At 51.6% G+C, this 27,362-nt stretch overlaps 2 protein-coding genes across 11 annotated transcripts in view; one reads left to right on the top strand and one right to left on the bottom strand.

Annotated features, from left to right (window-relative positions):
- Window positions 1-21,780, top strand: part of LOC148754717 (non-structural maintenance of chromosomes element 1 homolog) — a 23,036-nt gene extending 1,256 nt beyond the window's left edge. For 2 of the 5 annotated variants that reach the window (XM_088794979.1, XM_088794983.1), the window contains exons 2-8: window positions 4,353-4,496; window positions 9,401-9,522; window positions 10,437-10,514; window positions 11,305-11,451; window positions 13,168-13,284; window positions 13,875-13,995; window positions 14,335-14,519. In XM_088794979.1, the coding sequence (XP_088651105.1) occupies window positions 4,361-4,496; window positions 9,401-9,522; window positions 10,437-10,514; window positions 11,305-11,451; window positions 13,168-13,284; window positions 13,875-13,995; window positions 14,335-14,414 (801 nt within the window). In that variant the 5' untranslated portion in view covers window positions 4,353-4,360 and the 3' untranslated portion in view covers window positions 14,415-14,519. Of the gene's footprint in view, window positions 1-4,352; window positions 4,497-9,400; window positions 9,523-10,436; window positions 10,515-11,304; window positions 11,452-13,167; window positions 13,285-13,874; window positions 13,996-14,309; window positions 14,520-16,104; window positions 16,346-20,971 lie in introns of those variants that run through there. The other 3 variants (XM_088794982.1, XM_088794980.1, XM_088794981.1) reach the window with 3 other exon arrangements.
- LOC148754716 (bifunctional peptidase and arginyl-hydroxylase JMJD5-like) lies at window positions 16,402-27,362 on the bottom strand. 6 transcript variants are annotated; one of them, XM_088794973.1, is made up of 9 exons: window positions 27,161-27,362; window positions 24,701-25,181; window positions 22,808-22,974; window positions 21,787-21,919; window positions 19,819-19,863; window positions 17,938-18,087; window positions 17,510-17,560; window positions 17,291-17,383; window positions 16,402-17,194 (listed from the first exon to the last, which is right to left on the bottom strand). In XM_088794973.1, exons 1-9 carry the CDS (start codon window positions 27,169-27,171, stop codon window positions 17,030-17,032), a joined length of 1,296 nt encoding a protein of 431 aa, XP_088651099.1. In that variant the 5' UTR covers window positions 27,172-27,362; the 3' UTR covers window positions 16,402-17,029. The 6 variants fall into 6 exon arrangements, with proteins under 6 accessions (XP_088651099.1, XP_088651102.1, XP_088651101.1 ...); XM_088794976.1 differs by having other exon boundaries at window positions 16,402-17,156; XM_088794975.1 differs by lacking the exon at window positions 17,510-17,560.

Genomic DNA, 27,362 nt, shown 5'->3' with positions numbered 1-27,362 from the left:
GATAAAAATGTAAGTTTGAAGAATGAAGATAAAACAAACACGCATCCACCCACCACCATGTCAGACCATTTTCATGTCCTCAAAGCCAGCCCCCATTGAATCCTTTCTCCCCTCACCAAAGAGAACCACTGCGCTGAGTATTGTGTTCTTCATTCTGTTGTTTTCTTTGTAGTTTTTACTGTTGATGTATCTCTGATGAATGCAGTGCATGGTTTGCTAGGTTTTGAGTTTTATATAAATGGGATCCTAACATATTTTGTGTGACTCGATTTTTGCATTTAACACAATGTGTATTAGATGCAGCCGTGTCGCTGTGAGTAGCTCTACTTCATCTTTAGTGCTTTGAATTCCAAGGTCACATTAGACACACTGTATGGAGGCGTTCAGTTGATCTTCACGTATGCTTTTGCCAGTTTTTTTGCTCCCACAGGGTGCTTTCATAAGCATATTTCCTGGGGCAAATGTGGGAAAGTTTCTGTAAGGTATATACCTGATAGTGGATTTCAGAGGATATCCAAATAAGCAGGTAATGTCAACTTGTCTGAAGTGCCTATAAGGGTTTACACTCTACGTGCAGTGGGTGAGTCTCAGCCTCGGCCGTTTTAAGGATTTTGGCCTGTCTGGTGGTGGTGAAGACATTAATCGGTGGTTTTAATACTCATTTGCCTGGTGACAGGGAGTTTGAGCATCTTTTCACATCTTTATTAGTTGTGCATTTTCTTTGTCAAATTTCTGTTGCTCATTTCTCTCTCACAGTTGTCTTCCCTTTGCTTTGTGTAGGAGCTCTTTATATATGTTCTGCATGTGAGTCTTTTGTGGCTTAAATGTGTTTCAGATACCTTCCAGTTTGTAGTTTGTCTTCTCTTCCTATTTTCCACTGTCTGGTGTTTTGGTGAACACAGGTCTTTAATCTTAACAAAGTTGAAGATAATCAGTACAGTCCTTTATGGTTTGTACTTTTTGTGTGTTTTTTAAGAAACCCTTCCCTACCTTTGAATCATACAGTTATTATCACATGTTGTTGTCCAAAAGTTTCATAGTCTTTCCTTTCTTATGACCTTACTCCTTAAGAATAGAATTTCATGAGATAAGGGTCTAGTTTTCTTATTTTTCTCCACATATGGATAATCAGTTGTTCTGCCAACTTTTTTGAAAAGTTTGCTTTCGTTAGGAGTTCTATCTCTCCAACACGTCAAGTATCCATACATGTATGTGTTTCTGTTTCAGAGTTCTGTATTCTGTCCCATTGGTCTTATTTGTCCGTTTCTATGCCATTATCACATTTTATTCATTACTGTATCTTTAAAATAACTTATGGTACCTGGAAAAACTATTTCTCCTGCCTTTGTCTTCTCCAAGAAATGCTTTGCCATTTTACCTTTATATTTTCCATGTAAAGGTTAGAATCATCTTGTCAGCTCACACACATACACATGAAGCCTATTGGGAATTTGACTGGAATTGCATTCATTTGGTTGCATTGGATTAATTTGGATTGTAAAGTGATTGCTTTCAACATTTCATCCTTAAATATTATGTTTGCTGTAGGTTTTTGTAGATGCCATTTAGTAGATAAAGGAAGTTTCTTCCCAGTTCAAGAGTTTTCAGTATTAATAAATGTTGAATTTTATCAACTGTGAGATAATCATATGCCTTTTTTTCTTTATTCTGCTAATGTGGTGACTCACATAGATTGCTGTAAGTTGCTTGTAATATCTTTCTTTAAATGTTAGTATCTGCAATTAGTTTCCCATTTGCATTCCCAAGTATTGTTTAGTTGTAAGTTCTCTCTTTCGGAAAATCTTGTCAGAGGTTTGTCACTTTCACTATGTTTTTTTTCAAAGAATAATCTTGGTTTTGTTGCTCTCCTAAGGTATACATTTATTTTTTATTTCATTAATTTCTGCTGTTCATTATTTACTTACTTTAACTTTCTTTGCACCTAATTTGCTCTTTATAGCTTCTTTAGATGGATGCCTAACTCATTAATTTTCACACCTCCTCTTTTTAAAAATATAAACATTAATGCTGTTAATTTCCTTCTATTGCTTTAATTTGCTTCCCACCAGTTTTTATGTATAATATTTTGTTATTTCAGTTCAAAATATTTTCTAATTTCCATTAATAATTCTTTGATAACGGATCATTTGGAAGTGTGTTTCTAAAATTCTAAGTAGAGTTTTTCTTGTTATCTTTGTTTATGGTTTCCATCTTTGTTGCCTTTGTGGGCAGAAACAAGAGAACATGTTCTCCATGCGAGAAATTCTTTAAATTTTGCTAATGACTTGGTTTCTGTGGCAATTGGCGTGAATGCACTGGGTGTGCTTGAAGATTTTGTATTCATAGCAGTGCAGTTTTATGCCTGTCCATCACATTAGGCTTCTTGCTGTGTTGTACAAGGCTTTTCTAACCTTACAGATTTTTTAGTTCATCTTATCAATTATGGATTTGTGGGTTTGTATTGATTATGGATTTGTATGTTTGCCTTTGTTGTTGTTATCAATTTTGCCTGAACTGTTTTGAGTCTCTGTGATTACCGTGCTTCCCCGAAAATAAGACCGGGTCTTACATTAATTTTTGCTACAAAAAACATATTAAGGCTTACATTCAGGGGATGTCATCCTAAAAAATCATGCTAGGGCTTATTTTCCGGTTAAGTCTTATTTTCGGGTAAACACGGTAGGCACCTAAACATTTAAAATTGTAGGGAATTGAAACTTTTTATTCATTTTTGTGGTGATCGTCTTTATCTCTAGTAATGCTTTCTGCTTTAGAGTCTATTTTGTGTCGCATTAATACAGCCACACCAGCTTTCTTTTGGTTAGTTCAAAGAGTACATACTTTGCTATCCTTTTGATTTCTTGGTGTTATGTTTTACAAGCAGCTCTTACTATCATACAGCTAATTTTTTTCATTATTCAATTTGACAAGTTTTTAATCTGTTCTAACAGCCTTGCTATGTCATCTGCTTACAGACCCTTAATTTGGACAGCCTGAGTCCCAAGTACCAGGGACAAAAGTGCAGATTTGTTCCTTCACACATGCTGCACTTGTGCACCTTCCCAGCTCGGGGTCCAGTTGCTGATGCTGTTGGAAAGAGCAGTAACTAAAATACAGTTTATTTCAGGCTTACAGAAAGAAGACAGAGAGAGAGAGAGAGAGAGAGAGAGAGAGAGAGAGAGAGAGAGAGAGAGAGAGAGAAAGAGAAAGAGAGAGGAGCAGAGCAGTAACTAGCCTTTTGTGTATCCTATGTGCCAGGTTCTTGGCAATCCTTGGGGAGTCATATTTCATTTAAACTTCATCTTATGCCTTAAAGATAGTTATTACCACCATGTTACAGATGAAAAGAGTGAGGCTCAGGAAAATTACACGTGTTAGCTAACCGTGTTTCTTTGCTATATTGCCTAGGGTAACAGTGGATTTTTCTTGGACGATGCATCAACTAAAGTGAATGTTCAAACTTCAGAATTCCAGGCCCCTCTGCCATCAGAGCCTCCAGGCAAGAGGGCAGGGATCTGTACTTTTAATACACACATGAGGTGATTAAGATGAAGCAAGTCTAGCGAGAGGCGGTCTCACAGCCAGCTGTCCAGTTCTGAACCCCTGTTCCCGTCCCACACGCACTGCCTCGGCAGGACGAGGAGTTTTGATCGGGGCTCATGCAGGATTTTTATCTGCTCTGATCTTTGTAGTTTGTGGAATGGTAGTGTTTTAGTAGAGAACAGATATAAAAATGCCCTGCAGTCAGTCCTACCACGACAGTTGTTTCATTAGTGATTTGGCAGAGAAGGAAACTAACATTTATGAAGTATTTACTAGCAGTTCTGTAAGCAGTGAATGTTACTCTTATTTTTTTGTGCAAAAATGGGACCTCAGGTAAATTTATCCAAGGCCATAGATGTGGTAAGCAGCTGTGCCAAGTTTCATACTCAGAACCGTCTAACAGTAAAAATAGCTGACAATTATGTAGGGCTTAGTCTGTTGCCAGGCTCTTCCAAGTATTAACTCATTTTATCCTCATAGTGATTTTTTGGAGGATGTTTCTATCATTATTGTGCATTTATAGCTCAGAAACGGAAGCACGAGGAATTCCCCCATTTCACAGCCAAGAGGAGCAGCAGGCTGTGAGCGCAGGTGTCTGTCTCACTCCAGAGCTCACACTTCTCACCACTGCCCAGGACTCACTGGCCGAAGCCCGGGCTTGTGTCCTTTTTGTTTCTCTGCTAGTCACGATGATGACCTGGATTTTAAAAACCATAGCAAGTTTATATGTATCCATGCACATTTGCACAGAACCTGGAACACTCCTTGGCTGTGCTCAGAGGTGATGATTTTGTTTCCTTCTCGTTTAGCCCCCACCATGCAGGGAAGTACGAGGCGAGTGGGCTCCATGACTGACGTCCACAGGCGGTTCCTCCAGCTGCTGATGACTCACGGGGTGCTGGAGGAGTGGGACGTCAAGCGCTTGCAGAAGCACTGCTACAAGGTCCACGACTGTGAGTGTGGCTCCTGGGCCCGAGCGCTCGGTACTGTGGTCAGGGACTGCTGACATGGGTAGGGTACCATGTAACCAGTCAGCGCGACTACTGGCTTGAGCACGCGCGTCTCTCACATCTCCCACCAGCCCATCTTCCTCATCCCACCTTCCACTTTTTGTTTTAGAGTAAATCTTCCACTCACCGCAGTGGTGAGAACTTGGCCTCTGAAGCTGTAGAGTCGTGTTCACAGCAGGCCTCCAGTCTGAGTTTTTCACCTCTACACTGAGAATACTCAATTGTCCTGACACGCAGGGTGGTTCAGAGGCCGAAGAACATGGTACACACAGAACACCCAGCACAGGGACGGTGCCTTCTTGGCTGACGGTCGTCTCAGAGCAGAGTCAGGGCCTGTGCCAAACCCAGAGGAGGTGCCACGCCTGCCCTGTGCCGGCTGGGAGCGTCGTGTCAGTGGGTGGTCAGGATGGCGAATAAGATAATCCATGTGAAACGCGTGGACACAGAACCTGGTGCAGCCGCCCGTTCCCGCCGCTGGAGGCAGCAGCACAGGCGGTAGGGTCAGTGGTGATAGGTTAGTAAAATCAGTGTTGGTAGGTCTTGAAGAGTGAAAAAGAAAGTTGAGCAGTTAATAGTTGTATGAAGTCAGAGTAGTGTGGTTTGTAAAACTTAACGACTTGTCTGTTGGTGACTATGTCTGCCTGTAAAAATTCTACAGTAGAGTGGAAGGAGGTGCAACACACTCACGAGGTGCTTGCCTTTGGGGAGATGAGGAGCGGCATAGGTTTGTCACTGGATATCCAAGGATACTTCGTCTGTATCCTGTTGTGTTCCTTTACTGAAACAAGACTTGCAGCAAACACGGCATCATTAGGGTGTCTCACGGCTGTCCCTGCTGATGAATGGGGTTTGTGCTGAAGAGCACAACCGGCTTTAAGGCACCCCTCAGGCTTCTCCAGTGCTGGGCACACGCAGGCTTTCGAAACATAACCCTTCCACATAACCTCTCCCTCCTTCTCCCTCCCGTGTAGTATCTCACGCAGGTCCTGGTGTGAGCTGTAATGGTGCCAGGGATGTTTCACAGCTCTCTGCAAAGAGCCATATGAGGCCTTAGTACTAAGGTTGAAAGTACTTTTGCCTTCATTTGACCTTTAAAGTTGTTACGATGTAATGTGGGAAAGCCCAGTTACACTGTGTAGAATGTGTCTAGGAATTGATTTCCTCTCACACGTTTCTGCACATCGTTTCTGCACATCAAGCACGGTATGTTTATGGCTAGGGTCATCTGGGGAGAACTGTACTTTGGTTTGAAGAGATGCCTAGGAGATGCCCCTTTTACTAACTTAAAACATATTTAGCGTCTAAGAATTATGACACAAAGGAGTATTTCAAACTGCAAGTTACTCTAATTACAGTTTCCCGTGGGGTTCGTCCAGTTTATGAAAGCATTTTGTGTTCTGGGCTTTGCTTTGGGTTCTCTTCTTACCGTAACTAGGGGAAAATGAGTCCCCCAAGTCTCCTGGCTGCTGAATTCCAATGTTATTCTGCTGTCCCGGTGTAAAGCCTCGCGTCTGGCCCTTCTGCGTGGCACTGGGCCTGTGTCCTGAGGTCCCGTAGGTTCTGAGCCAGGCTGGGCACATACACCTGCGGCACAGCCTGCCACACTCTGTGCTGGGACTGGTGGCACAGGTGAGGCTTTGCTTCTCCTTGGGTCTCATGCGTCATGCAGAATCACGTGACTCCAGGAGAAAATCCAGAGGGAAGGAGGCCCAGGAGGCCCAGAGGGTGGTTTTGGAAGACTTGGATTTGGGGGTTTCCACTTTTGACCGAGATTGTAGCAGGGACCAATTTACCTTCCCGTCTGAAATAATTAAAAACTGGACAGACTAGAAGAACCAATGAAGGACAGTGATCGCCATCAAATACATGTTGTCTTTCCTAACAGCACCCTCCAGTTCTGGGCTCCGACTGATGTCCAGTAACACAGTTCAGTCCTGACACTGTCCACCTGGGTTCGTCTCAGCTCATAGGTTAAGGGCTCAGCCCCATTTCAGATACCAGTCTCAAGCCCTGGGCCTCCCATCTTCTCCTAGGTTCAGGACTTTGCTACAATGGCTCACAGAGCCCAGGAAAACACTCTTTACATTTGTGGCTCATTATAAATGAAACAGCTCAGTAACAGCCAGATGGCAGAGGTGGGGGGCAGAGGCTGGGGTCACAGGGTGGTGGAGGGGCGTGGAGCTTCTGTGCCCTCTCTCAGATGCTACACCCTCCCAGCACCTCGGTGTATTCACCTTCCCAGAAGCTCTCTAAGTCCCATCATTTAGAGGGTTTTCTGGAGGCTTCATTACATATGCTGGATGGATTAAATCATTGTCCATTGGTGATTAACTCTAGCTCCTCTCCCCTCTCCCCTCTCTACTCTCCCGGTTGGGCGTTGAGGCTGAAAGTCCCAAGCTTCTGATCAAGGCTTGGTCTTTCTGGCGTCCAGCCCCCAACTCTGGGGAGGGGAGAGGGGCTGGAGATAGAGTCAATCCTAACGTTATTTAGGGACCTGCCACGAGTGGCCTCACAAAAACAAAAGACACTTGTACCATCCTTATCTCTCAGGAAATTCGAAGGGTTTTAAGAGTTCTGTGCCAGGAACCAGAGACAAAGACCAAGTGTCCTTCTTATACCACAGGCAAAAAATGGGGTGAGCACTACAGTTGTCTCGTGGGGTTCCACAGAAGGGACAGGTAGGACTGGGCTGGACCCGTGCCCTGCTGCTGGCCAATGGCATATGCTGCCTCTGCTGCCACACAAAGCTAAATCCCTGGAGGAGTGTTGCAGGACAGAAGAGAAGTTTATCCTCAGGTAATGATTAAAACAGATACGATGGCTCAAGGGCATCTGTGAGAAGCACAAAAACGGTCAATAGTGAGGAGAACCATGGGCCCCGACAAGCTTGTGTGGTGGGAGACAGCGTGAGCCACTGAGCAGATGGCTGTTTTCTGTACTCAGTGAGGACAGCAGTAGGAAGTGCGCTTTTTTCTTAAGTGAAAATACAGTGAAAACATGTACCTGAAAAAGGAGGCTGGACAACAAACCAGAGGTGGTGGGGTGGGGGTATGAGGTCATCTCCACGTGGACAAAGCGTCTGGAAAGGGCCATGTACCAGAGTGATGTTCCCGTGCCCCAGAGCACATTTTTCTGAATGACACCCAGAGGAGGCCTTTTCAGTGGAAGATGTGAATTGGCACTTGCGGAGGGAGGTGGGAGCTGCCACTATGTCACATTGGGTGGACGGGGGGTTCCTGCCCACAGGAAACCCTGTCACTCGTCAGTGAGACGTGCTTTCGGAATACCCAAGGCTCCCAGGACTGGGTGCTTCGCAGGCAGAAAAGGTTTCCGGCAGGCCGAGGCCACAGGCTGGTGGCCAGGCCCACATGCCACGAAGAGATGTTTGCGTGGCATGGAATAGGAAGAAAGGGAAAAGCACAGACTCTTTCATGGAAAAGGTGCCATTTCAGTTGGATTCCGTAACCAGTAGGCAGAGGTAGGAGTGAAAAGGAGGGAGGCGTTTCGGAAAGGAAGACGCGGAGGTGGGGAACATGGGGGTGTCTTACTCCTTGGATCATGGTTTTTCAGCAGTTGTGGCTCGATTTCATGGTCATACTGTCACTGTTCTTGTCTGTCTCCTATACGTGGCCTAATGGCTGTGCCTTCCACCGTTGCCAACATGATCTTCCATTTAAACTTGAATAATCTTTCTGTATGCAAGGAGTCAGAAATACCTTTCTCTGTAAGAAGTCAAACATACACACAGTTCCAGTGCCCTGGAGTGACCCCCTTGGTCTTCAGCTTGGTGACTTACCTGCCAGGCCTCATTCTTGCATTATCGTTTCATTGGTTTTATTGTTTTTAACATAAATGGTATCATATTTCTGTTTTTTGGCTGTTATTTTTTCCTTAGAGTGGCTTTCTAAGCCACAAATCTTTTGAAATAAAAAAGTATCACAATACAGAAGGTACTAAGACAAAAGGTGACCTTGATCCTCTGCCACCAACTCTGAAAGGCTCCCCCTGACCCAAAGGAGGGAGCTCACACACTCTCCCGCCCCAGGGCCCTGTGCCCTCTGCTCTTTCTAATATAGCCTCTTCGGCCCTCCTCTGTTCCCAGGCTCATTGGCTGTCCACTCACTCACCCCAGCCCCTGTCCACTTGTCTCGGCCCCAGCAGTGCTGGGTTGGGCGCCCCCCCCGCCCCCCGGCTCTGATGGACTGATGGTGGTGGCGTCCCCTGTGGTCTACACCTCCTGTTGCCAGGGGCAGCGAGTGGGCGGGCGGGTGGCTGCAGCCATGCTGTGGGACTGGTGCGATGCTTCCAGGAGGAGCATCCTGCCTCAGGGCTGTGTGAGAAGCGCGCGGCCGCACAGTGCGACCTACCATCTGTGCCCGTGGCTGCTGGTCCTCAGTGTTGCACTCTGGGCCCAGGACACCGGCCTGTGGGTGTCTAGTGAGCATCTGGTGTGGATCACGGGAAGAGGGAAAGAAGATACACCTGCCGTGTGTGAGGACCTGCAGGGACAGACAGGCTTGCGCTGGAGCTGGGACGAGGGGAAGGGACTGGACCGTGTGGTCGTCAGCAGGAGCTCCCTGCAGGTCACGGATGGGGGCTGTGAGGGGGGCAGGCTGAGGCCTCCAGCAGGAACAGCAAACCACGGCGGGCTCAGATGTCACCTCCTGGGGACTTTTCTGCCTCTCAGCATCCTCGTGTCCGGGCAGTCCAGGGAGAAAGAAGCCGTGGGGTGTTGGCCTCCACCATCACAGGCTCTGCTGTCCCGCGTTCAGGCTGCTGGACAGACAGCAGCGCCAGGGTGTGACGAAGCGTTACCCCCCCCCCCCCCCCCATTTATTTATTTCCAGGCGGCGCTCCGGTGGAGAAGCTGGAGGACTTCATCAGCAACATTAACAGTGTGTTGGAGTCCTTGTACATTGAGATAAAGAAAGGAGTTACTGAAGATGACGGGAGACCCATTTATGCGCTAGTAAGTCCAAGACAGAGCCTTCTGGTGGCATTTGTGAGGAACGGGGACTGGGACGAGGGCTCTGAGAGCAGGGACACACCCAGCGGACAGGCCGCCCTGACCCAGCCCCCCTCCCACGCTGCCACGGCCCCTGGCCTGCAGTCTGCTGCCCTCTGCCCTTCCTGGGTCAGGCGATCGGAAGCCGCGCCTGAACTCTGGCCCTCACCGCCCCACGGAGCCCCCACCCAGGCCTGGCAGCTCGCACTTGGCTTTGTTTGGATGACAGTTCTCTACAAATGTGCAATGTTAGGGTCCAAGGGGTGAAATGCTTTTCATTTGGAACAAGACACATCTGGGGAAAGAAAATGTGTGGGCAGAAGGATGGAGACACACTTGGGGCCTCAGATCCTCCCTCCCAGGTAGCGAGGGAGGGTACACAGAGGGGGAGAAGCTGACAAGCCCCGTCCTTGGCAGGGGAGCTGCCTTAGGCCGATCAAAGCGACTCCTACCAGTCAGGCCGCACCGAGGGGCTCCAGCCCAGGGTTCCCAAACTCTGTTCTGGGGAAAAAGGGCTGCAGAGTCAACTCACCACAGAGATGCCGACTGAAACGGTCAATCTGGTTTCTTCCCGGCCTGACTTCTAGTGCTCTGTGTCCGTGAAGCTCCATCAGCATGCACACACTTTTCCCAGATTTATCTGAGTTTGGGAAATATTGTGCAACTTTAGGGGTTCTCAAATCTCTGAGAATTAGATGTGTTGTCTGAGCTGAAGATTTAAGTCTGTAACGTAAGACTGGTTACAAATGCACCCCCGCCGCCCACAGTGACCGGACACAGGTGCTCAGGGATTGACAGGTGGGCGGGAGGGGGGCGCCAACAAGTGCAGTAAGTGACAGGGAGGCCGAGCCTGAACGCCGTGCTGACTGGTTTTTTAGGTGAATCTCGCAACGACTCCCATTTCAAAAATGGCCTCAGACTTTGCAGAGAACGAACTGGACCTGTTTCGAAAGGCTGTAAGTGGAGAAACCCCATCAGTGAGCTTCCTACGGGAGACTGTTGTCGTCATCATTAGAAATGGGAACTACAGGGTTACAGGGTCACCATTGCTGCCTGAGAAAGCCCTGTGCAGGGGACGCTGCCGAGCGTCGGCCTCCCCTGGAAAGCACAGCCGCTCTGTGATCAGTGGGGAGGGTGCCGTGGTTGCCTGGGGAACAGGCTGGACCAGGTTGGAACCCTGACTGCGTGAGCGGCGGGTCTCTAGGGCGTGTGGTGCAGTGAAAGCAGCCTCGCTGCCGGGGATGCACTGTGCTTTGGGATGGGATGGCAGCAGGAGCATCACCTGGGAGCTGGCAAGGGAGGCCATGTCCCATCCCCAGCCAGGCTCTCGAACCCAAGGCTGGGCTTCAGCAGGTGCCCACTGCTCCATTAGCACATTTACTATGCCTGCCTTGCTTCGGAGCTATTGACTCAGCCCTCGCCCACCTGGCTGACACCTGGCTAGGATGGTGGCGCTCAGCCCGGGGTGCACTGGGCCGGTGACAGTGCTTCCGACCCTCAGCCTCTGAGGACAGTCCTGGGTCATTGCTTTCTCAGGCTCTCTGGGGACGGTGTTACAGGAATGGCTGTTGAGTCGGGACTGAGCATGTTATGGCCTTTGTTACGTGATCATGTCTTCCTGAAGGGTCCTACAGCACACAGCGTGCCTGTGGCGTGACAGGTGTCTCCCCCACCCGCTGCCAGGATTGGCAGCATTGCTTAAAGTGTGTGTTTGCCAGTAGACAAACATGATGTTCTTTCTCGCAGTTGGAACTGATCGTTGACTCGGAAACTGGCTTTGCCTCTTCCACAAATATTCTGAACCTGGTTGACCAACTGAAAGGCAAGAAGATGAGGAAGAAGGACGCTGAGCACGTGCTGCAGAAGTTTGTCCAAAACAAGTGGCTGATTGAGGTACTTGGTCTCATGCTCACCCCAGCTCGGCTCACTTTCAGAAGGACCAACAGTGTTTTCAAAGCCATGTCATAGCCAGCTGATGTCCACTGAGCCTTTCAGTATCCACGGTGGCCCTGTGAGGAGGCTTTGAAGCCTCCTCTTGTCACCTGGGGTGTCCAGTGGCAGAGCCCAGGGTTGCACTGGGTTTGTGGGCCCTGGATCCGAACCCCGATCCACAGGCCGCAAAGCAGTGCAGTGGGCAGCACAGCCCTAACATGAGACCTGGGCCCGACGTGGTCCAGTAACCTGGAGTCTACGGTAAGGAAGGAGCAGCGTCCACCTCGGGGTGAAGGGTGGGCAAGTGGTGTGTATCAAGTGCCTGGCCCTGGGCTCCCAAAGGAACTGCCTTGGTTATCACGGTTAGCGCTGTCACCATGGGGCGCAGACAAGCGTTTGGAGAGGAGTGTGGATAGTCGTGAAAGGACGCGAGCTTCTAGTTACCCCACGTCTGCTTCTACTGACGGGCGGGACAGGTGTTCTGGTCTATTCCACAGGACACCCAGTTTCTGGGCTCAAATCCTGTAAACTTAACGGTGCTGCCCCCAGAGCCCTGAGTCTGCAGGACTTGTCAGGCCGCGCAGACCGGCCGGAGGCTGCTGCTTGTGGATGACGCGCTCTTCACTTCCTTTGCGGCGAGAGTGTGCGTCTGGTTTTTCAAGTCAGTGCTCTGAGTTACTGATCTCTAAGGCGATGGGCTGGCCCTGGCAGTCAGAATGGAAGTGGTCACTTCCTGAGGTACTTCCTGAAGGGAGGAAGATGGTGGAGAGGTCACAGGTGGCAGGAGCTCCCCGTGAGAGCCAGGCTCTCTGGGCGTGTTGGTGCATGTCACAGCCTTGGGTCGTCCCAGCTGCCCTGGGATGGTGGAGAGCCCTTAGCTCTGTTCTCAGCTTCGCGGTCTGGGAACACTATCAAGTGACAGGCCATGTTCAGGCCCCAGGTCAGGGACTGCAGCTCCCACCCGTCGCTTTGTCACAGCTCTTCTTCCTCCCTGGGGTGGATTTGGCAACACGGGAATGTTCTTGGGCTACTCGGGCCAGAACTGACCACACTCAGTCCTCAGGCCACCGCTTCCTCACAGTATAACTTGTCGCACCTGTGGGCACTCGGTGAGCGCTGGACGGGTCACTGGGCAGGTGGGTGCCGTTCTAGAGGGTTAGAATTCATTTAAAAGTTACCAAAAAATGATACAAGAGAGACGGATTTTCATAAACACTTTGAATCCTCCATTACCTCGGCCGCAAGAACTAGGACACCCCTGCACCCTGCTCCGGGCTGCGAGTCACCACACGTGTGCAGCTCTCGCTGGCAGGAGCACGTAACAGTTGAATTGGTGTGTGCCCACCTTTATCGGCGGGCTCGCCCTGTGCCCCAGGCCTTTGCTGCTCAGAGAAGCTGGGTGATGGGGGCAATGACGCGCCTCTGGGGTCTGCTGGACTTGAGCTTTGGGCCCAGGGTCCTATCCTCTCTGCTCCTCCATTTCCTTTCATGTCTTTGCCCAAGTCCCCTGCTGGAGGCTCTCTGAGGGGCCAGCATGCACACTAGCTGGCTGGGGCGGCCAGGCCAATGCACCTCTCTGGGCCTTGGGCAGTGGGATGGCAGAGGGGATGGGATCGAGCAGGGAAGGGTCTGGCGTGACAGTGGCCTGAGTTTGTGGCTCCCACTGTGTCCCTGCAGAAGGAGGGGGACTTCACCCTGCACAGCCGGGCCATCCTGGAGATGGAGCAGTACATCCGGGAGACGCACCCTGACGCCATGAAGGTCTGCAACATATGCCACAGCCTTCTCATCCAGGTAACATGTGAGTCGTCCCTGCTGCAGCCCTGGACCACCCAGTGCAGCCCCCCCCCCCCGCCACCCCTTACCACCCTGCTGCAGCCCCTCGGCCCAGGAGAGGAGATCTTTCTCCCCAGGCTGACCCTGCTCCTTCGGCAGCTGTGTGCTGGCCACTGTGGCATTGTGGGGCATTCAGTTTCCTTCTCTGTAACGCTTACTGACTGTCCCCAACTGCTCTCCATCCGGTCTGCACCTACAGCCTTGATGCCTGGTGACCCATCCTTTGGCTGAGTTCCTGGGACAAACTGCAATGGTTTTCAGACTTTGGGACCACATTGCCCAGGTGCATTCTGAAAGTTGTGGCCCTCCTCTCACCTGTCCAAGTTTCAGGCTGGCCTTGCCACTATGCTGGGCCGGCCAGTGACCACTGCTGTGCTATGGCCTTGAGTCTTGAGCTTCTTCCACCCGCGTTCGTTTGTCCGAGTTGTTTATGACACCTGGACTAAGGGCTTGGGGTTATTTTCATTGTTAATCTGTGGCCTGGAAGACAAACATACACCAAATGCTGGACAGGTTCTGGACGGCTCTGAGCACCTTTCTTGTTCCAGGGTCAAAGCTGTGACACCTGTGGCATCAGGATGCATTTGCCTTGTGTGGCCAAGTACTTCCAATCCAGTTCAGAGCCGCGCTGCCCCAACTGTAATGACTACTGGCCCCACGAGATACCAGGTTGGTGTCCCCAAGGCCCTCGCCGGAGCTCCGGGACTGTGGGCGGAGCCAGCTGGCAGGACTGAGCACAGTACCCGAGCCCCACGTGCCCAAAGCGTCTGTGCCGGGTGGGACGTGGGGGCCACCAGGCTTTCTCCCGGGCCACTGTCGGGGTTGCGTAGGCCCTGTCACAGCTCCCTCAGGTCAGGCCCCTCCTTTCCTTGCAGGCTGGGCATGGGGGTCAGTGAGGAGTTAGGGACATAGAAAAGGATGCTTGGCACTGGAATGCAACTGTGGCACAAGCTGTGGTCAGTGCAGCCAACCCTGCCATTCAGTGCCCCCGGCCTCTTCTCTGTGCAGAAGTCTTTGACCCTGAGAAGCACCGGGAGGCTGCCGTCTCTAAGCCGAGCAAAAAGCCCTCGCGGTCCAGGCAGCACTAGCTGGCGCTGCCACAGCCCGTGAGGAAGACGGGCGTCCACGTCCATGTCTCAGGAAGCACCTCCTTACTAGCAGGACGAAATAAAACTCACTGAGGACTCACTGCAGCTCCCCATCTGTGCCCTGCGCCATCTGTCCTGCGCTGTCTGTCCTGTGCCCGTCTCTCTTGCGCCACCTGTCCTGTGACATCTGTCCTGCACCTGTCTGTCCTGTGCCGTCTGTCCTGAGCTCATCTGGTTGGGGTTCATGTTATGGATGTTTCCCTTTCCTGGAGGACACTGGTCACGGAACCGGTACTAGAGCGCCTGCATCTGTCCAGTCCCAGCCAGGGCGGCTCACTGTCCTTGATTGGCATGGCTTTGCCTTCAGTCTCCAGCCTTGGTTGCTTGTCCCACCAACAGTGGCCAGACGGAGCTGACTTGAGCAAGCCTTGGCCTTGACCTCTCCAACTTGCCACAGACTGAACCCTTTTCTGGCCCATGATGCAACTGGCCTGAATGGGTTGAAGCTGGCAAGATGGGCTGGCGCTGTGCTCTCCTTACTGGGCCCTCCTGTCCCTGCTTGGTCAAGGGCAGCCCTGCCCATCAGGGGCCCCAGCCAGGAGTTGGCCTACATACCTTTTCCTTACTGGCCACCTTCCTCACACCTGTTACCACACGTGTGGTACACCTCTCAGATGGCCCTCAGCCCCACCGCTGCTGCCCTGGGCTGGGTCCCTCCCCCACACCAGCTCCTCACCCCTTACCCCCCTTACCCTGAACCAGCTCCAAGCTGCCCACATGTCCAGGCTTTTCCACCAGTGACCTTCTCACGATGTTGGTCAGCCCGGTGTGCCCTGCTGGCTACTGCTGGTGGGTGCATGAGTCACGAGCCAAGGACGAGCCCCCAGTGCATCTCAGGGCCTGTCCCTTCTCCACTAGTCAGTGATGCAGCCTCCCTCCCTTCCAGTCAGCCTGCTCCTCCCGAGTCACTCGCTGCCCCCCCCACCCGCACTCCACACTCTTAACACCTGCAGCTCCCAGTCCCCGTCTCCCTGCACTTTCTGGGTCACCATACTTGCCCATTGTAATTCCCTGTCACTTTTCCAGCCCCGTATCAGTCATGACAGAAAAGCCAACCCCAATTGGCTGGAACAAGGAAGGACTTGGCCAGAGGGGCTCCTTCAGGAGAGGCTTGACCTGGTGGTTCCAGCATCATCAGCAGGCATCCGTGTGTGTCTCTGCTGGGGTCCAACAGGGCGGTCTCTCCCAGGATTCCAGCTCCTTCTGCCTGGTGGTGATGTGGCCGCCCATGCCTACCCCATATTCACTTAGCAGCACACAGCTTCTGATCTGGATGCTGGCGGGGAATGGGGTGGGACGGTCCCCGTGGTGTTCGCACATGGCTGAAGCTGAGGCAGGGGCTCTCTGAATACTGGATGCTGGTGCCACAGTGGGAGTGGACTGCAGATGGGAACATCGAGGACAGCTTACCTGCTGGGCCACTCTCCCCCAGGGAGAAGGCCAAGCTGTACAAGGGGAAAGAAGGAACCATGGCCACGCCAACAGGAGGGAAGCCTGGGCTCCCCTGCAGCACCTTTCGCACTGAGCCCATGGGTCTGCCTGGCTCTTTGCTTAAACTAGTCTGAGCTGGGCAGCCTGGACTCTTCCTGTGCCACCTCCCATTCCACCCTGGGGCTGTCTCTACCTCCAGGCCCTCTCTCCGCCTCCTTGGCAGTTCCTGTGTGTCGTTCCAGACCCTCCTCTGTGTGACCATCGCAAGGCTCCCACCAGCCGCTAGAATGGTGACTGCTCCCTGTGGACATCCTGTTGTCACAGCAGTCCTGTGGGACTGACACTGTCTCCAGGTGGTGTCGGAGTTGAGGTAAATTATAGGTCACCCAGCTAGTTTCACACAGTTGCTTGTTGTGGACACCCCTGCGCCCCACACACCCGGTGACCAGAAGTGCTTCTAGCATTCCCAGAATACAGTGTGTAGTGAAGCGGTAAACACTTTCTTGAGGTTTATTAGCTTTAAAATCTCCTTTACGATAGGTTTGGAACAGGTTACGCTTTTCCTACTGGTCACTGGTGTGATGAGTGTTGTCCAACCGAGACAACACTGCAGAAATGTCACTGGGGTAGTTGAAGTGCCAGCTTTTGGGACACGCCCGTCTTCCGTCTGGGGAGAGACTTAGAGGTCAAAAGAAACACGCTTATGGGAATCCTGAAGCCTGAGCCTCTCTCGAGAGCAGTGGCCCCTGGGGGCTGGAGATTGTGGGGCGCGAGGGGGCTTCTAGGTGCTGCAGTGCTTTTCTTGCTTTAGGAACAAGCTCAGAAGATCCATACAGTCCTGTGCTGGCGGGTGACGCCTCCGCACAGACCACAGAAAGCTGCGCAGCAGAGGTCAGCTGTCCAGGGGACGATAGGGACCCTCCTGTGACCACGGCCACACTGTCTCCAGAGATGGCAGTGTGGCCGTGAAAAAGAAGTATGATGATCACTATGGTTAAGATAGTGGCAATGTCCAAGGTCTAGAACCCTCTGTGGTGACAGGAACACGTGCCTCAACACCAGGGCCAACCGCAGCCCAGGCTGCTGCAGATGCTCCAGCACTGCAGGCCACAGGACACCTAGGGCTATGACCACCAGAAGCTGACCGAGAAGCTCAAGTCCAGGGCGCGCACGTAGTGCCAGCACTTCGCTGGTATGAACAGGACCTCTCCAGGACACAGCACGCAGGACAGGAACGGGGCCTCAGCAAACCTGGGGAACCGCTCCAAGTCAGGGCTCTCCACGTCGACCTGGAGAGGGCACAGGGCTCACCTGTCCGGTCTCCACACGGACCCAGGTAGGTTGGGAGGGAAGCTGCGATGCCACCCTGGGTCCCGCCTACCCACCTGGCTCGTGTTGTGAAGAAGGTGCGTACTATGAGGGTATAAGGCCTCTGACTCCCGCGGAGAGTACAGCCGGATGTACTTCCTCCCGATCACCTGGGAAGACAGTGACCCCGTTGGTCGGTCGGCCGATTGGTGGCCTCATCGCCCACTGCCCCCCCTCCACGTGTTATTCCGCATGCGGTGTGCTGCACCCCATTGGCCTATCACCACCACACGCACCTGGGGTTCCAGTGCGTTCTCCAGACACATCACACGTCCATAAATTTGCTCCTGTAGCCAACAGCAATTAAGCACTGGGCTGTGGCAGCCACCCTCAGAAGTGGTTTGTCATCAGCCCGTGACAGGCAAGGACATGGGTTGCCTGGGTTCACAAAGCTGACAGGTGATGGAGCCAGTATCCCCTTGGGCAATCTGCCTCTGTGGATTGGTTTGCTTGGCTGGAAGCTTGCTCTCAGTTGTAAACCCTCTGCTTAGGAAAAGCCAGGTGGCTTTACAAGGTGCCCCTCCCTCATCCGAGTCCCAGGACAGCCCCACAGTGACTGAGGAGCCAGCCTCACAGGGAGACGGGTCTGAAGGTGGGCACTCACTGCATCCTGTCCTGACACCCAGCCCGATGGGGAGGGGGTGTGCTCTGCTGTGACTCCAACCTGAGCTAGGAAGTTCTGCTGGGGGTCCTGGTGAAGTGGGGACACAGTGCCTGGGGGCCCAAACCAGGCATTGATGGTGATGTCCTCGTCCTCCCCGTCACCGAGGCAACAGTAGTCGGGGACGCTGATGTCCTGCTTCAGCTCTGGGATCTGTGGGTGTCAGAGCAGATGTGGAAGGTTAGGCCATGCTTGTGGGACTCACCAGCCCAGAATTCATCTGTCTGACGGAAGGGCCACATACATGCAGTCCTCCCATGTGACAACATAACTGTCCACGTGCTGGGACACAGGAATGTAAAAATATGTTACCAAGGAAAAGCTGTAATTTCAGTTCCCGGTTTCCATGTCCCACAAATTTTTTGTTGTTGTTTCCGTTTTTGTTTTTTTTTTAAATTATTGGGTTGACAGTAAAGTTACATAGATTTCAGGTGTACAATTCTGTAATACATTATATCTCACATTCTGTGTTCACTGACCCAGAGTCAGTTCTATTTCCATGACCATATATTAGACCCCGTTAACCCGCTTCTGGAGCTCTCCTGTCCCCTATGATTTTTGTCCTTTATTTTGTTTATGTGATGTATCACATTGATGGGTTTGTGCCCCTGGGATGAACCCCAGTTGGTCGTGATGACTAATCCTTTTAATGCACTGTTGCATTCAATATGCTAGAATTTTGTTTAGGATTTTTGCATCTCTATTCATCAGAGATATTGGTCTGTAGGTTTTTTTTTTGTATAAAAATGTATAGTCTGATGTTTTACGATGAAGTGCTCTATATATGTCAATTATGTCCATTTCATCTAATGTGTCATTTAGGGCTGCTATTTCTTTCTTTATTTTCTGTTTGGATGATCTATCCATAGCTGTCAATGATGTATTTAGGTTCCCTACTGTTATTGTGTTTTGGTTAATTTCTTCCTTTAGTTCTGTTAGTAGTTGCTTGGTATATTTCGGTGCTCCCTAATTGAGGGCATAAATATTGATGACTATTTTGTCTTCTTGTTGTATACTCCCCTTTATCATTATGAAATGTCCATCTTTGTTTCGTTACCCTTTTTATCCAGAAGTCTGTTTCATCTGATACCAGTATCGCTACAGCTGATTTTCTCTGGATACCATTTGCTTGGAGTGTCAATTTCTACCCTTTGACTTTGAGTCTGTGTTTGTCCTTGTAGCTGAGATGTGTCTCTTGGAGACAGCATACGGCTGGGTTTAGTTTTTTGATCCAATCTGATAACTCTGTGACTTTTTATTGGTGAGTTCAGTTCATTTACATTTAGGGTGATCATTGATATGTGAGGATTTCCTATCATTGTATCTTTAGTTTTCTGGTAAGACTGTGTCTCCATTGTTTCTTTGCCTTTTTGTTGTCTGTTATTTGTGTGTGGTGGTATCCTATGATTTCTCCCTCTGTTTCTTCTTTTATTACGTTATATGTTTCCGTTCTGGATTTTTTTTTTTAACAGATTTTATTGGGGAAGGGGAACAGGACTTTATTGGGGAACAGTGTGTACTTCGGGGACTTTTCCAAGTCAAGTTGTTGTCCTTTCAATCTTAGTTGTGGAGGGCGTAGCTCTGCTCCAGGTCCAGTTGAAGTTGTTAATTGCAGGGGGCGCAGCTCACCATCCCTTGCGGGAGTCGAACTGGCAACCTTGTGGTTGAGAGGACGCACTCCAACCCACTGAGCCATCTGGTGGCCTCACCTGCTCTCCAGGTGACCACTGGCAATGCTCAGGGCGCCTCCCTGCTCAGCGCAGGGAGTAGGCCAGTGGGTGAACGAGGCTGCTACAGCCTTTCTTGCCCTTTGGGGTCAGAGCCCAGGAGGAAGGGAGGGGAGGGTAGAGGGTGGAGGACAGAGAAGTATGGTATCAGACTTACCTGGTCAAAGAGCTGGTGCTGGGCCAGGTAACCGATGTCCTTTGGCTAATCCACCAGAGAAAAAACAGTGGCAAAACAGAAAGCCCGTTAGTGCTAATGACACCCTCCACATGGTCTTGCCCTAGCCCCTCCTGTAAGGCTCAGTTGGGGTGCAGTGGAGGGACGCTGGGGAGTCAGCTTTGGCCTAAGGGCTCCAAGGCTGAAAGTGTTGACATAAGGAAGGTTCCTGCAGGATTCCCCGAGACTCTGTCTTTCCACTGCCTCCTCCATCGTTCCTCTTTCCGACAAATATTATTGAGAGTTTACAAAAATGCCCGACCCTGTGCTAAGCACTGGGCAGGGCCAGATGTGACATGACCGCAGCCGTCCCAGACATCCTGGTGCAGAGGACACAACCTGTGATGGTGACTGAGTGCTGCTGAGCACACGGTGCTTACAGTTTCATGTGTTTTACTCTTGCAAGGGCTCTGTGAAGTCGGTGCTAGTAACCTCCGACTAACCACAACCAACTCTAACCTATCAAAAGTCAGAGCTCTAAGGACCCGAGAGGGTAAGTAAGCAGCTCAGAACACACAGCCAACAAAGGCCAGTGTAGCCTCAGTGCTTCTTTGTCTGAATCTGAAGCCCCTTCTGCCCAGAATGCACACTGCCCTTGCTGAGGCCTTTCTCTGGGCACTAGGCTTCTCCCCAGCAGAGGGAGTTGGCATAGTGCTTGCCAGCAGGTTCACCGACAAGCAGAGGTGGACATGGCAGCATGGTGTGCCTCTAGTCCACGGCCCCCTTGTCCAGGCCTGCAGGTGACAGAACTGAGCAGATGGGGGCAGGGGAGGAATGCAGGAGAAGCAGGAAAGACGACCGTGAGCACCGATGGAGGAGGATGTACATTTAGGAGGGTGATGAGGAGGGGGGCACTCTGGGTGGTCCCTCAGAAGTTCAGCTACAATACTGAAAAGGCCAGTGGAAGAAGTGGTTAGCCCCCATGGTTACCGGCCTGGATGCATAACCAGTCCCATGAGAGCTGTACTGTGTCTGCGCCTGCGGCTGCCTGGGGAGTGGGCCGCGAGGGGCGTGGAAGACATGCAAAGCTTTCCTAGTGCTGAAGTCTCACAGATGCGGGTCTATGCACCCACTCACAGGCTCCCCTCCTTCCCAGCCAACAGGGATGGTCCAGGCAGATAACCTGCAACCTCTGCCCCCGCGGCTGGGACAGGAAGAACGCCTGCCCGGAATGCTGACTCTCTGAAGTGACAGAATGCTGCAGGTGCTGTGGGAACAGCCTGGAGCCGCAGAAGGCTGGGCGCAGTGATATGCGACTCACAGTTGCACCACGAGTGTACACCCAGGATACAAGGACGTGTCCACGTGGAATCTCGTACAAGAATGTCCACAGCAGCACTAGTCTCAGTCGCCAGGCGTGCACACGCTCAGGTGGCCATCCACTGTTGCACGGTAAGCAAAACGTGCCGTGCACACATGGCAGTGTCATTCGGCCGTGAAAGGTCCAAGTCCTAGCACCCACTACAACGTGGATGGACCTCAGCACATGACGCTCAGTGAGAAGCCAGACACAGGAGGCCACAGTGTGTGACTCCATTCATATGACATGTCCAGACAGGCCCATCCACAGATAGGAAACAGGTCAGTGGTTGCCTGGGGCGGGCGGCCATGGGGATGGGGATGGCTAGTAACTAGGATGAAGTTCCTTCTGGAGTCATGAAAATGCGCAGCATGACACAGTGATGATGGGGGCACAATCTCAGAATCCACTCAAAACCATGGAAATATACGACAAAAAGGTATTTGGAATGGGTCTAACCTGCCTGCCCAGCAGCCTGCCCTCCTCACTCTGGCCAGCCTGCCGACCAAAAGACTGACCTCTCCAAAACCCTCCAGTGCGACAACGCATGGTTCTGTGCCCAAACGGGTGTTGTCACCTTGAGTGTCAGGAGATAGGATGCAGGGACGTACCTCACCCAGGATGTACTTGCTGATGAACTCACTGACTGTCATCAGTCTCTGGGACCACTCCTCGTCTGTGTACCTGGAGCCAAGTTCCACGGGGACGGTGCGGCAGCCAGCGATTTCCTGGATATACTGCACACTGTTAGAAAACACGGGTCGTCACTGTCACCACTACTGCTCACGCTTGCGGGACCCTGTGGTCAACGTGCATCACATTGGTCCCCACTCATCACTAGGTGGTCACCTGCCCACCTGGTGCTGTGCACTTCGCAAGCAGTGACAGAGCTGCCAGTTCTCATTGGTGGCTCTCCTTCCTGCTTGCCAAGAGCCATCCAATTGTGTCTTTGCGCGCCTGTCACTAAGCTCAGTAAATGGCTGACAGTAGAGTGATGGTGAGGTGCCTGGGGTTTGGACTCTGGTGGCCTGGCACTGACCAGGGGGTCCTCGGCAAGTGAACCCATCTGAGCCCTTGTTTCCCATTTGCAAAGTGGGGGTTATGACTGTCCCATGGGAACCAGGAAGGATAAAGACAAAGAAAACACGGCAGCGCCTGTCTTGGCACCTGGCACGCAGTGACACACACTGCTGGGACACTTGCTGGGAGGACGGCTCTTGTGGTCAGTGTCAATGGGAACCACCCCTCCCCAAAACCACCACAGGACAGGCCAACTCAGCCACCCTCCTTCGACACCGCACAGCCATAGCACTGTGGCCACTCGCCAGCTGCCCATCCTGACCTCCCTGTTTGAGGACAGCACCCCGAGGGCCCAGACGCCCACGGAGGGGAAGGCGGCTGTCTATTAGTCCCACTGGTAAGCCTTGGGGACAAGAAACTCCAGACTCCTGGAGACCCAGCAAAGTTGCTTAAGACATGCTACTGGGCCACCGCTGGAACCCTCCCAGGGATGGCAGTGACGTTTTTACATATCACTGTGTTTACTTGGGGATGATGGGACAAGCGGTGCAGGGAGCCTTTGGGGACACTAAGATGAGAAGGTGAGCCTCGTGGCCCTCAGCAGCCACCCACCTCCACTTCTTCATGCACGGCCAATGGTTGGCCACACCTTCCAAGATCACAGGTCTCTCTGGAACCAAATGATGCTCCCTGAAATACTGCAGGGATGGGCAGTGAAGCCGGGGGACCGCTCTTTCTGAACTCATGTCTGGAACAGAAACGTGTTCTTTCCTGGCTTTCTGTTCAAAAACAAAATGAGAAGATGGCAAGCACTGCAGACAGAATTGAAGGCATTAGCGTCAGTGCTAGGCGAGCCGAGGGTGTCGTTACTCCCATTATAGTTAGTTAGCATGGTTGTTACTACTGTGGCTACTACCACTGCTTGCTTCTCCTGACAGCAAGATGCTTTTTCTTTGACCAGTTCACTTATCATATTTCTTAAATTACAAAATAATATGCTGCTGCATAGAAATTCTGCAAGAGAAGAAAACTTCCTTCCAAACCCCACCATCTAACAGAACATTTTTTGTCATGACCGTGTGTTCCTTTCACACCTTTCCAGACACATCCCTGACCCACGGGTAGTGACAGTGACAAAGAGTTGGCAACTCCGCCTCTTCCATCCAGCAACTTATGTCAAACAGTTGCCTGCTGCACTCTGAGTTACTCAGCCAACTCCCAGCTGAGGGACCTGCACAAGCTGCTGTTTCTGGGCTTGTTTCCCTTCTGTTGAACTACCGGGAGATCAGAGCTCACAGGAAAAGTATCCAGTCTGACCGACTGGCCTGGGTCAGCTCCCGCAGCCCCACTGCTGGGACCCAAACTGGTTCTCAGTGTTCGCAGCTGCGGCAGTGGCAGGCAGTGCACCTGGCGGCGTACCTGCCTGTTCCCTTCTGTCACGACCCCTCATCAGAGACTACCCTACGTGAAGCTGTCTCCCCCACCGTTCCTACCACCCGAGAATACATATTTTTGCAGCCTCACTAGACTGGAAGCTCCAGGGTGACGGTCTGGGCCCTCCTGCACTGTCACTTCAGCGCCTGGCACACCTGGGCCACTGCTGGTGATCAATCAAGCTGCTGAGCAAACACCCTCCTGCAGCCAGGGGAACAGAGGGGGCACAGAGGGGCTCACAGGCAGTGATGGCAACATGGGAACCTGAACTCAGCATCCTGGCTCCAGAGCCTGAGCTCTCAGCCCTTCAGCTACCTGCACTGCCCAACACCAACCACCCCACGGGCAGCACCCTGGGCCTAGTCACATCCATGTGCCCTCAGGAAAGCATAGCCTGGGGAAGGGCACAGGCATCTGTCCTTTGATCTACGTTTGCCCTGCCCTCTGGAAGGTCAACCAACACACCGTGTCCTTAGCTCCAAGGCATTATATAAAAGGTTGATAGATAATTTCATAGCCAAGAATGGTTGCCTCGCTCTTTTTGCATTTTCTTACATTAGAGAGTAGGTCACACATTTACCCACGTTTGATAGACCTATTTCCTCCTCATGAACAGATGTGAGCTAGCGTGAGGCCTGTGTGTTAGCCGTGGACGTGTGCCTTCTCAGTGAGCCATGCTCAGTGTCTTAGGGTACTGTCCTTTGGCACGTGTGCTTAAATACCAGGAGGGACGCGTGCCGGGATCGAAAGGGAGGACTGACCAGCTGGCCAAGGAAAACTGCATGAGATGGGCTAGCTGGCTGCAGCAATCACCTGCACACTCCCCTTGGGCTGTTTCTCTCAAGCCACAAAGCTTCCACCCTCTCTCCAGAAAGGTGCTGCTGCTGCAGACGCTGGAAGGAAAAATGTGGATCAAAACAGATGGAACTACTCATTTCCATGCCAACAGAAGATGCTGTTTTTACCCAGACAGGTCAGCACGCTGAGGCCTCACCCAAGGGAGAACTCACTTGTCACCTCTAGGAAGACAGGGCTGTGGGGTGGTGTCAGGTGTGGCCACTGCCAACCCACCTTTATGCTGTGCTGCTCCTGGGCTGGGGCTGGGCCGGGCCTTTTCCCAGAGAGGTACTTCTGTAGGATGGCAGCAACTTTAATGAGGATGTCCTCAAGGATGGCCGCCCCCATCAGCAGGCCCATGTCACAGACTTTCAGGGCGGCGAGCACAGGGGCAGCCTCCCCAGGAGCCGCACACAGACACAGGACTTTCAGAAGGCAGCCAAAGGTGTAAACCCGACGCCAGTCTTTGTCCACCTCCTGCCAGGCTCCGGTGTTGAGCTTCTCCCAGGAGTAGTCACAGATGGCCTCGCTGGCCTCCAGACACTCGCTCACCCTGCCCCCATAGAAGAGGTCGGTGGCTTGCTTCAGCAGCGTCACTACACTCCTGTCCACTCTCTCGCTGAGGTCCAGCTTCATTTCTTCTTTAGTGCGGGGCAGGAGTGCCCTCAGGGCGTCCCGGAGAGAGACTTTTCCTGCCAGCTCAGTCTGATGGGTGCTGGTGGAAGAGGAAAGAAAATGTTACAGCAAAACAGTATGATGTGCACCTGAATACACACAGCTGGGAATTTTTATAAAATAAAACGGGGGCAAGCTAGATCTGTGATGACATCCAGCGGCCAAAAAGTCAACCAGTGAGATTTTATTTTAAAAAAATAATAAAAATAAATAAATATTATATATATATATATATATATATATATATATATATATATAGAGAGAGAGAGAGAGAGAGAGAGAGAGAGAGAGAGAGAGAGAGAGAGAGAGACTACACATATACACATACACTTGGTCCCCTGTAAGTTCCCACAGCTTCCTGTACTTGTCCTTTGTAACACACACCTCATCTATGATGGTTCTTCAACAGAGGCCTTCTCTGTTAGGCATAAACTTTGTGAGGGCAGGGCCCCCATCTGTCTGGGGTCACCTCTGTATCTTCAGGGTCTGGCCCAATACCAGGTATGCAGTGTGATGAGTATTTGTTCAGAGAGGAACGTGTGGTTCTTCTCTGGAATGCCTCCCATGTCCCTCCTCTCTGGCAAACTCCTATCCAACCTTTAGGGCCCACCTTAATGATCCCCTATGTGGAGCCTACCACAAATATGGGCTTACATGTCTGTCTCTCAAATACCAGGGCAAGAACATGTCTCATTTCTCTCCATTTTCTGAGAACCTGTTACAAGCAGTGTCGTTCACAGTAGGCACTTAACTAAGGTTATTGAACGCATGAGAGCTTAACTTCTCAGGAAGAAACCTAGAGATACATAAAAACTATTCAGAAGGGAACCCATCATACTTGATGCCATTGGTGGCACTAACCTGGGCATTATATATGGATGGCAGGCCAGTCCTTAGGCAGAAATATTAATATAAAATAAGTTCTGCTCTCAATTATGATTCTATATAGTATTTAATGACTGGACAAGTCAAACAGGTTACTCCAGGCAAATCGAGACCTATGGTCCACCTAATTACAGGACATAAAAAAGTCTGAGTGGTCTTACACTCTCACTTTAAAGTCAGTCTCCTAGAGCTCGATAGGTATTGTCCTTAAAATGCCTGTTATTGATCACGGAAGGCTTTTTTAAAAGGCGGTGAGGGTGGCGATGTCAGGTATAGAGACAGCCCTGTGGTCTTGTGTCCTGCTGTAAAAGGACCTTTCACAGTGCCATGTGATAGCTTTCAGGGGACAACCTGGCACCAGCTGCACAAAACAGCTTTTCTCAGGGGCCTGTGTCTCGACCTCTCACGAAAGTATGTTTGTTGGACAGTCTTGCAAAGGGGGTCAGACAAAGGTAGTATGAGCTACCCTCTCAGTACCTTCTGTTTTGGCTTTAAAAGCAGCCTACTGTGAACTTCATCAAAGCCTTTTTACTGGTCACTTTAGACACAAAGGTGCCAAGTCTGGGCTGTACATACAGCCCAGATGGATTCAGGTCCTGACTTCATAAACTCACCCTCCTGGCGAGCGCACCTGTGAGGCGGCCTTGGGTTAGCTGTTAGTGAACAGCCCAAGTGGGTTCCTTCTGGGTGTCAGATAAAGCCGCCTGGGAAGCCAGCAGCCATCCCACAATTCTCTTACATTCTCTTTACAGATCTAAAGCACCCTCCAGCGTGGTGTTTACATTGGTTGGGCAAAACGGCTTCGTCCGAGGGAGACCGGTGGGCCGTCTCAAACAGCCCGAGAGCCCCGCGGAGCCCCAGGCTGACCTGGAACTGCCATTCTCGGAGCCGCTGGTCAAGAAACGCCTTCCAGGCCGGCTTCCAGGATAGGTCGCCTCTGCCGGCTTTGTGCGAGAGGCTGCCCCGGTAGTTTTACAAGCTGTTCAATTCTCACACTGCCTCACAGAAACCGCGGAGATGAGAGCTCTGCAAACACCGTCCAGAGAGCTGAACTCACCGGCACAGGCCACCGGTCGCGGTGGCCTCAACACCCGGCCTTGAGCGTGGCGGTGACCCCTGAGCACGCTCACCTACCTGCGCTGCATCCGGAGGAGCACACCGCGTGCCGACGGTCAGCGTGAATTCCCGCCGAGTGTGCGAGTCCTGTCCTTAGGCAGCCAACGCGCGGCCCCACCGGCTCCCTCCGGGCTGCCCTTGCCCACACCGCGCTCCACCCCGAGGCCTCACACCGCTTCCCTCCCCGGCGCCTCCCTGGGGGCTTCCTTTCCGGCGGCCC

The sequence above is a fragment of the Rhinolophus sinicus genome, chromosome 18 (genome assembly GCF_057876585.1).
Source record: "Rhinolophus sinicus isolate RSI-liver-muscle chromosome 18, RSI-T2T, whole genome shotgun sequence".
Classification (NCBI taxonomy): domain Eukaryota; kingdom Metazoa; phylum Chordata; class Mammalia; order Chiroptera; family Rhinolophidae; genus Rhinolophus; species Rhinolophus sinicus.
Note: the sequence above shows the minus strand (reverse complement) of the source record. Positions and strands in the feature narration are given on the sequence as shown.